The 10,230-nt window shown below is 45.2% G+C and overlaps 1 protein-coding gene across 3 annotated transcripts in view; it reads right to left on the reverse strand.

Moving 5' to 3' along the window:
- LOC140898613 (T-box transcription factor TBX6) overlaps positions 1–9,580 on the reverse strand; it is a 24,244-nt gene extending 14,664 nt beyond the window's left edge. The window contains exons 1-6 of one of the 3 annotated variants that reach the window (XM_073312667.1): positions 8,609–9,580; positions 7,372–7,597; positions 6,238–6,505; positions 4,701–4,850; positions 3,266–3,342; positions 1,721–1,877 (exon numbers count right to left, since the gene is read on the reverse strand). In XM_073312667.1, the coding sequence (XP_073168768.1) occupies positions 1,760–1,877; positions 3,266–3,342; positions 4,701–4,850; positions 6,238–6,505; positions 7,372–7,597; positions 8,609–8,729 (960 nt within the window). In that variant the 5' untranslated portion in view covers positions 8,730–9,580 and the 3' untranslated portion in view covers positions 1,721–1,759. The remainder of the gene's footprint in view (positions 1–1,720; positions 1,878–3,265; positions 3,343–4,700; positions 4,851–6,237; positions 6,506–7,371; positions 7,598–8,608) is intronic. The other 2 variants (XM_073312670.1, XM_073312668.1) reach the window with 2 other exon arrangements.
- Between the last annotated feature and the right edge of the window lie 650 nt (positions 9,581–10,230).

The following is a 10,230-nucleotide window of genomic DNA, read 5'->3' on the forward strand; positions in this document are numbered from 1 at the left end:
CATAATTAGATACCCAGAGAGAATACAGGCATTCTACAGGAGGAAAGAGTGAACCCAGGGAGACGGAGGATGTATACAGAATCCACAGAAGAATCCGACCTGAGGGACTGAGTTACAGGACATATATCTGTATCTTTCAGAAGAAGAAACTGAATGCAGAAGTAGACTACAAGGTGCATCCTAGATGACTGGTTCTGAAACTAGGAACAAAAGTTATGATGGGATACATATATTCTATAGGGAAGCTGAAGCCAGTAAAAAAGAGACATAAGATAAGTTCATTGTAGAAAGGAAGAACACTTCAATCAGAGTGGTCTCGCATATATAGTGAAAGAAAAAACCCATTCAGTTGGCTGGAGAGATTCTGAGCTGTATTTTCTCTCACACCAGTTGATCAGCCCCTGGTCGCAAAAATGATGTCTCCATCGGCAACAGAAATTCAGACAGGAATCCCTATGTGTTACCAGGAATGGAAAGTAGAGCCTGTCAGATTTCATGGATTCCTGAGGTCTGGCTGTGGGATCATACAGCCCATGAATTCCTATGCATTTGCATAGCCTTAAATGACTGCTGCTCTGTCTCTTTCATGAAGCAATTTGTTTGTATAGGTTCCCCCCCACCCCATCTTTAGTTAGTAAAGATCCTCATCCTTGTGATCACAGGCCTGGGTGCAAACTCCAGGCAGGAATTGCAGACCTAAGGCTCCCTCCCCCCACTCCAGTATATTGTGAAATGTTTATGACCAGGATCTTATGGCTCTGGAGGTGCTGAATAGCCTGTTTTCTCCAAGTCTCAACTCCTGATGGGCAGCTAGAGACCAACTTTTAGCCGGTTTGGTCCCTAGTTGTGCATTTTATTACCCAGTTTGTCTCTTCAGCTCACATTTGTAAACTCCCGAGTAAATTTCTCCCTGGTTAACACTCTGGAGCTCAAAGAACTTTTCATGTTTTTATTACATCCTTAGTGATTAAAGGGAAATTTAAACCTCAAAATGTCCCCTGCTGTGATTATAAAAGCACAGCATCATTTTGGGTAGACGTGTTTTGAAACAATAAATTAAAAATTAGCCCTCCTAAAGTGGACAAATGTTTTTAAGTTAAGTGCAGGACGTTATTAACAATAAATAAGTTGCAATTCCTTCATAGATCACTGGGTGGCATGTGAGCGAGTTGTATGGGCCGTTAAAAGAGGTAAATTCTAATTGGACTGAGGGCAGTAGGGGTGTGAAATGGATGTATTACACTAAAAATATTAGACTTTATCCAACTTTGTGTGCTTCTGGTAATAATATACCGTATTCCAATCTCACATCTACGTAAGGAATCACTAGCACAAAAGTGCAGACTACCCGTGTGTCTGTGATGAGAAAATGTATTTAACTGACCAGCACTTTAAAAGCTGCAATATTTTCTGCAATACGAACATAGATTTAAAATACAAAACAAATGTCTATAAAGTGCAATCAATGAAAACACTCAAATTCTGTGCTAAAATTCCAAATGGGAAGGTAGGAGAGGACTGAAATTGGAACTGGGTGTGGGGAGTTCCTGCTAGGAATGGCTTGTGTGCAGCTGTATAATTATCATTATTGGAGGGAAGTGGTTTGTTGTGGTAAATTATATGAAAAATCATAGCCTGGGCATAGTAAGAGCCAGCGTAAGTGAGCGCGGGGCAAGCTTTGGGTGTGCAAAGAAAAACTGCTTGCTTTATCCACCCATACCACTAAGCTTTGTGTAGAGAGCTGCTCCGTGGCTCAGTCTCAGTGGAGAGACCAGTATCCTTGCAGTGTGGCTACAGACTCATCGGTGAGGGGGTCACAGCCTGTCTCCTCAGCACTTCCTTGCTTTACCATTTCAGTACCTCTAACATTTTTCCCTCTAGAATGAAGGAGAAAAACAAATTCACCATCACACAGCATACAAAAATCGATTCAGATGCACATATCCAGGTATTCAGACAAATACACTGTACCTGCACCACTGTGAACACACATACTCACACCCTACACTGCAGCTCCCCCATATGTAAGGATGCCATTTGTACTTCTGCACACACATTTAGACATACTAGCAACAAGCATGGACACATACATAGACACAGCAACATGATTATTACTAAACACACAGACGTATTTCTTTTTATTATGCAGACATACACATGTACACACCCTCAAATACCACAATGCTCATATTCAGACAGATGTGTGAACAGAAGAATGCTGCTTGTTGATGTCTATGATTCTAGAGCTTACTCCAGTGTATTTCTCCAGTGCACGTGCACAGCTGAAGACAGTGAATGAGCTAGCAGGTTAAAGCTTCCCTTTCAAATTACTTCTCATTTATTCTCCATCCACACTTAAGGCCCTGACTATAATGAAGCTGAAACTGAGTTTAAAAAATCATGTTCAAATTTGGTTGTTTGTCATTATTTATTTAGTGTGTCTGGTTGGTAAGCATGATGCTTTACATTTGTGCCCATGCACAATCTCTAGACAGATGAATAACAGAGATGGCAACACCAGAGGCATAGGGAGGAAGAGAAGAATAACAAAAAACGGGAAAGAGAAGAGCTTGTGGGATAGTATTGTTGGATCATTATTACATCAGAACTGGTCTTTAACATGCTTTGTCTGGCTAGTGTGGATGGTTACAACCATATTTATAATTATGCTCAAGCTTGGACCTTTACAGGTTTCAATCATGGTTCTAACAATTTAAGCCCTATCCACACTGGCTGGTAAAACCATGCCAGGACTGGGTTTAAGGGGAACTCTTTAAACATGTTTCCCATATTCTCTTTAAAGACCAGTTTAGATAAGGCCTTTGTGGGCTAGTCTCTGTGACTCTGAATAAGATGTATCCCACCTGGATTTAGAATAACCAAGAGATGAACCAAAGCAGTCTCGGTTATAGCAAAGTTGAGAGCGCACTAGCCTTTTGGGAGGAATCGCCACTATTTTGCTACTACTGGTGGACTACTACCGCCCTAGTGGTAGCAATGGCAGGAGCACGAGCAGAGAAAAGGCACCCGTTTTTTTTATCGTGGTGTCCTCTAGACCTGCTTTAAGCAGGTCTGGCTGACTGACATGGTACTTAAAATGCTGGTGGCTTGTGTGTTTTGTCTATACCACTTCTACCACCATCTCTACTACTAATGGAGCTGCAGCTGGGGGAGTGAAATGGTGGGATATTTCCCCCATAAGTGTAATACAGACAAGGCCTAAGTGGTTTGGCATAAACAGGAACTGTTGAAGGAGGTTTCTTACCGGTTCTTCTTACAGCTGAGTCCATTCTCTCGGAACCCCTTCGCAAATGGATTGTTATCAATCTTCAGCTGGGTAACCTGTGATGGGGAGATACCAGAGGGAGAGAAGGAAATACAAAGGAGAGAGAGATGGGAAGGTGGAGACACAAAGAGAAAGGAAGGGAGGAAGAAAAATGCAGAAAAAAGGAAATAGAGGGAGAGGAAGAGAGAAAAGACAGAGGAAAGCATGAGAAAGAGGAAGGAGGGGTAATGAGAGAAAAAAGAGAAGTGGAGAGGAATAGAAAAAGGGGGAAGAATGAGGGAGGGGAGAGAGTGAAAAAGGCCATGTTAGTCACGTGGATATTCCCCAGTCTATTGGTGAAATGGCTTCAGAGTGAGACCATTCAAAAATGGCGGTTATTTAAGGAGCAAATAGGACAGGAAGGAAACCAGAAAGAGGAAAACAACAGAAACCTGGAAGATGAAGCTGGTGAAATCAGGGAACAATGAATGCTCCCCTCAAAGGCAATAGCCCAATATACAGTACATGCTAGAGTCAGCTATGGTGCTGTACAAGCTTGCCAATATAGCTCTGCCAATACACTCCAGTCCTGATGTTATTGCACCCTTGGCTATTCCTATACTGGGTCTTTCTTCAGCAAAAACCATGGAAAATCATGGAGTATTTTTTGTGATGTGGGCAAATGTCATTAGCTACATTACCAAACTCACACTTTTAAATTTGTGCTCAGAGCTAGGATTTGAACCGAGGTCTCCAGGGTGTTAACTAATAAGCTACCTTTGTGTATTTTTAATAGCTTTAGCACCAGAGTACCTGAACCTTTCATAGATTCATAGATATTTAGGTCAGAAGGGACCATTATGATCATCTAGTCTGACCTCCTGCACAACGCAGGCCACAGAATTTCACCCACCACTCCTGCGAAAAACCTCTCACCTATGTCTGAGCTACTGAAGTCCTCAAATTGTGGTTTAAAGACTTCAAGGAGCAGAGAATCCTCCAGTATGTGACCCATGCCCCATGCAACAGAGGAAGGCGAAAAACCTCCAGGGCCTCTTCCAATCTGCCCTGGAGGAAAATTCCTTTCCGACCCCAAATATGGCGATCAGCTAAACCCTGAGCATATGGGTAAGATTCACCAGCCAGATACTACAGAAAATTCTTTCCTGGGTAACTCAGATCCCACCCCATCTAATATCCCATCACAGGCCATCGGGCCTATTTACCATGAATATTTAATTACCAAAACCATGTTATCCCATCATACCATCTCCTCCATAAACTTATCGAGTTTAATCTTAAAGCCACCATACCCTTAATTTCCACCTCTTAGTGCTAATACTCATTTTGCTTGAAGGAAGCTTTATTTACCCCTGAATTGCGCCAGGTTCACAGAAAGTCTCAGAGAAGATGGAAGGAGTCAGAGAAAAGCTACCTTGGAATTCTGATAGGCTGTCACAGCCATAAAAGTTGTTTCTGGGAACACAAAGGTGGCCACAGCATTCCAGGGCAGGGTGAGTGTATGTGCGCTGGTCAGCACCACATGGAATCGTGGTTGGTATTTGTGCATTGAATGCAATATAATCTAAAACCAAAGAGAGAACAAGCAGTCAGGAGGATTTGATAACAATGTTGAACTCTGTATGGCATCACTGTGATGAACTCAATGTTCCTGGAGGAGTCACCTGGAAAGGCTTCAGATGCAGTAGCATGTTGCACACCACCACTTTTAAATAACTGCTCATGTGTAGGTGGAATACAGATGACATTTGCTCTAAAGGGAGTGGAAGTGAATGCCACGCCACACCACACTTAACCTAGAAGGTTTGACTTAAATAAACAAAAGTCTAGAATGCATTTGAAACTTAGCTCTATCTATGGGCCTGATCTTACATTTGTTGGTTCTTTCCAACCTCTCTCTTCCCCCTCCGCTCCCAATCTCTTTGAATTGGGACCTCCTACTCCTGACCCACTTGCCCTTCCCACTCACCATAGGTGATTAGGGGTGGAACTTGTCTACTTGTGCTGTTCCATCTCTCTGGAACTTCCCGCAGAGCTGTACACTGAAGTGAAAACTTTCCTTTTCACTTTAGTGTAGAACTGTCTCCACAGCTGTGGAGATGGTAATAAGACAAATGCTACTGTATAGAAAGATAGTTCATATGGTATGGGATTGCAATGGGGGAAGAGGATCTACAACAAATGAGATGTTTTTAGTTCAACAACGGAAACAGTAAAGGCCAATGTACCGCAGGGTGCATATTGGAAAGTAACACATGGCAGAACAGGGAGGTAGCAAAGCCCTCCTCTATGGCTCGGGTGTGAACACACCTCTAGGAACAGGTCCAGGTCCAGTTCTGAGCACTTCACTACCGGAAATTTATTGCCAAACTGGAGAGAGGCTGGAAGGGCCATTTTATTAGAAGAGATTAAAATAGTTAATAGCTTGGTTAAGTGATGGTTATGGGGTGAGATAAGAAAGAGACGTGACAGTGTACATATAAACACCAAGGAGGGAGAGGAATAATTTAGGATGCTACAAAGGGGGGGCGGGTAACTAACAGCATAAGTAGGGATGAAAATGAGACAGGGAAAATTTAAGATGATCATCAGGAAAAAACGTCCAGGTGTTAGGTGTGCAACACACTTCCAAAAGAAGGGGTGGAAGCCTCATTGCGTGGAACTTTTAAAAGTAGCCTGAAGAAAGCAGCAATAGTAGGACTGTAGGGAACAAACCTGCCCTGGCAGGGAGATGGGTGAGGTATTCTAATAGGCCCTTTCATCAGGTATAATTCTGATTAATATTAATATCAGTTTTGGGCACATGAAAGAATTATTATTCTCCTTGTTGTGTATGAACAGCATGTCATAGCATTAGATGACTTCATAGTGCAGTGCTCCCTATAAACCAATGGTTTGTAGCATCACACATTTATTCTATGTACAAATGAAATGGTCAGGCCTCTCCTTACATGTTCACACTGCTCCAGAGTATTGTTGGTGATCTTGAGTCTCTGGAAGGAGACTGGTTCTTTCATCCAGTGACTGCCAGGAGCTGGAGAATCTGGATGGAGGTAGAAGTGACTGGGGAAATGGGGATCAGCTTTTCCAACTGGCTCCCAGTGGCCACAGTGCCATTTATACCGAGCGTTGTCCAAAGGTACAATATCCACCAGCATTAGGTAGAGAGAGTGAGGGTTCAGGCCGGTAACAATCACTTTGCAAGATGGGAACATACGTCTGCACAGAGGGAGAAGGAAGAGAGCAGAAAAAGATTTCATTGTACGCTTGATGTTTGCCCTCATCTGACGCACCAGCTCTTGTTTAGGGCCCTCACTTGAAGGAACTACAGTTCCTTGGGCGCTCAAGGTCCTGACTTTCTTGCACTGATAAATACAGGAGGCCAAATTCTCCCTTCAGTTACACCTATGCAACCCCCGTGAAGCTGTTTACCACCTCTGTTGAGGGCCAGTGATAATAGAGGGCAGAATTTGTCCCGCTGTGTGTAATGAAAATCGAAAACCCAGATCAGACAATATGCAACAGTCCATATCAGGATCTGGAGAGCTCACATAGGGCATATAGCTGTAAAACTATTTAAAAGGGGGAGTACTTGCCACTCCTTTGAAAAAACACAGTGAGGTTGCTACCAAAGGCCCAGCATAATATCCATGCTTCTGCAGTGCATCCCAACTACTGTCTTGGTCACTGTCCCTGATGACGGAGGTATTACTGCTCTTATTGGATCACACAACATGGGGTTTTTCCTTTAGTTCACCTTGTAGAGCTGTTGCCCAGGAATCATCTGACCCTCAAGTGAATGTTTTGGTCATGGTGGTGTGCACCTTGCACACTCAGAGCACACTTTATAGTGTTATGCTGGATGTGTGAACTCATCACATTCATCTGGTGACCCTGGTCACTAGTGGGCAGACACAGCACTTGGCTGGCTTGACCCAGAGAACAGGTGAGAGACAGAAAGGTAAAGTAGTAGCTTCAGCGTTGGACAGCAGATGGCACTGAAGGTGGGATGTACCTAGGGTGGGTGAGTGAGGGTGGAAAGTAACATGCCACAGACATTTTTGGTGATACAGGTTTGCTCTCACCTGCCAGATTTGGTGATGATCATTTCAGTGCCAAGTGTGTAGAACTCCTCCCACAGTGCTTTGTTCTCCAGAGAGAGATGGACCCTGCCATAGGAACCATTTATGGAGGATGGAGGGAAGCAGCCCTCATTATGGAAGGAAGGGAGTTGTGAGCTATGAAGGGGCATCATCTGGAATTGAGGGAAGAAGCCTCGGCATCTGCTGCATGGGGGGACAGCGTCACAGTCTCACAGGAGAAGGGGAGAAAAGCAAACGCATTAATGTACATTCTAGAGAGCAGCCCACACAGCTGGAACAAAAGCAGTCCTGCTGCAAATGGAACATGTAAGAGGAAGGGGAGAATCCCTGCCAGGAGAGCTGTGGCCCTTTACAGCTACGCCAGGGAGAACATCCTGCAGGCATGGTCACCTCCACCTCTATGCTTCTTGGCTGCAAGCACAGTGGGTCTCCTTGTAGGCACCGAGAGGCTTAGAACACCAACCCCAAATACTCTATTCCCAAGTGATCTGGTGAGCGGTACTGGCCACCAGTGTGACCGACACAGCAAGTTCAGGCTACCACCTTACTGGACTGCTACAAGCCATGATTCCTTCACATTGAGGGCAAATGAGCTTGCCCACTGAGTCTGTGACACAACTTCTGAGAAGCAACTAGTGGCAATGCTAGGAAAGACATGGCAGCACCATGTTAAGCTGGCCATACACATCAACTGGCCCTGCGCTGAGCAAGGCCACATTCCCCACCAACCATCATCTGCCCCACTTCCATTGACAGCGGTTTTGTCTCTCTCCTGGGTTCATTCACTCAAAACTATCTTTGCTGTGCTTCAAAGCAGCCCAGGATTTTCAATACAGCCCCAACGATACCCTGAGAATTCTGGGGACAGAGGGAAGGTAACATGGGAAAACTGAATGAAACAGAGAAATACATGCTCATTATTCAACCACTCAAACAGCCCCATTAAACCCGCTCTAGGGCCAGCATTTTTGTCTTAGAAGCCACACTACAAAGGGCATCCTAGTGCCAGTCTGAGTGGATAGAACCAGGAAGGTCACCCCAAAGTCTGCAGCGAGGCCTTTTGCTTGGTCTCTAGGAGAGGAACATGACAGAAATCTACTCAGACACAGCCTGGGTTGACAAAATCATGAGCATATTCAAGCACAGACTTGCAAGATTATTTTAGAGGAGGCAGAATGCTCACAGGTTAGGATCCAGGATTTCCCGAGACATCTCTTACCTGGCATCAGCATTGGTGCCCTCTGTTGGTGGCCCAAGCTGCAGCTTTCACCATGCTGGTGCCTGTCTTGGCACTGGTGCCTTGAGCCACCGATATACAGGTCCCTCGAGGCATGAAGCATCGTGTAAGAACCTGGAGAGAGGCAGAAGGGCTTGGACTCCAGTGTTTGCCAAGAGAGGCAGGGAACAGCTTATAGCTTGTGCAGGCAAACTTTCAAATTCGCCACAGGAACAGAAGGGGTAAAAGAGGGAGAAGTGAATGAAAGAGAAAGAGAAATAAGGGAAAGAGTCAATGAAAGGAGGCAATGGAGACAAAATGATAAAGATCCCAAGGATGTATACTGGCAATGCAGGCTTCTCTCTGCCTTTAGTATCCTCTCCCTGAATTCAGGGGTCTTGCCATTGGCTTTTGTATCTAGCACAGGAATGGCAGTAAGAAAATCCTATACTTCCACACCTCATAATTCACAAAACCCCAACTGTTTGCCCCCAAGGGAGGCATGATGCTGTCTGAATGTCGCTAGCTTCATACTGCACTCCCTCCACCAGCCCTGCGATTGGGTGAAAGCTGACCGGTGGGTGCCACATTATTGAGCCGGCTGGCACCCAGAGAGGTTTCAGTTCTCCCAAGGTGGCTCTGGAGGGCTGTGGAGGTATTAAAGCTGGCAGCCATCCTATTAAGGCTGACAAAAGATTGATCCAGGGATGAATGAAGCTATTTTATTGTCATTCCAAAGTGTGATGTTTACAGGCTGCTCTTCTCACAGCTTTCAGAGAGCTTCTGATGGCTCTCCAGGGAGGAGGGGGCTTCAGTTTATGCCAACAACATCCTCTCAGTGCCTTTAACTCCAGCACAGCATCCAAGACTCACTTCCTCACCTTCCAAGTCTCAACAAATTCCTGCTAAGATCAGGCCCCTGGTTCCAGAAATCAAAATCCTCTTTCCTGTCCCTAGGAGCAACTGCAGCTGAGAAACAGGGGACACCCTGTAATGGTATGTCTACACTACGAAATCAGGTTGAATTTATAGAAGTAGTTTTTTTAGAAATCGGTTTTATATATTCGAGTGTGTGTGTCCCCACAGAAAATGCTCTGAGTGCATTAACTCGGCGGAGTGCTTCCACAGTACTGACGCTAGCGTCGACTTCCGGAGCGTTGCACTGTGGGTAGCTATCCCACAGTTCCTGCAGTCTCCGCTGCCCACTGAAATTCTGGGTTGAGATCCCAATGCCTTGATGGGGCAAAAAACATTGTCGCGAGTGGTTCTGGATACATGTCGTCAGGCCCTCCCTCCTTCCCTCCCTCTGTGAAAGCAACAGCAGACACTCGTTTCACGCCTTCTTTCCTGAGTTACCTGTGCAGACGCCATACCACGGCAAGCATGGAGCCCGCTCAGCTCACTGTCACCGTACGTCTCCTGGGTGCTGGCAGACGCGGTACTGCATTGCTACACAACAGCAGCAACCCATTGCCTTGTGGCAGCAGACGGTGCAATAGGACTGGTAGTCGTCATCGTCATATCCGAGGTGCTCCTGGCCGCCTCGGAAAAGTCAGTCAGGAGTGCCTGGGCAGACATGAGCGCAGGGACTAAATTAGGAGTGACTCGACCAGGTCATTCTCTTT

The sequence above is a fragment of the Lepidochelys kempii genome, chromosome 15 (genome assembly GCF_965140285.1).
Source record: "Lepidochelys kempii isolate rLepKem1 chromosome 15, rLepKem1.hap1, whole genome shotgun sequence".
Classification (NCBI taxonomy): Eukaryota; Metazoa; Chordata; order Testudines; family Cheloniidae; genus Lepidochelys; species Lepidochelys kempii.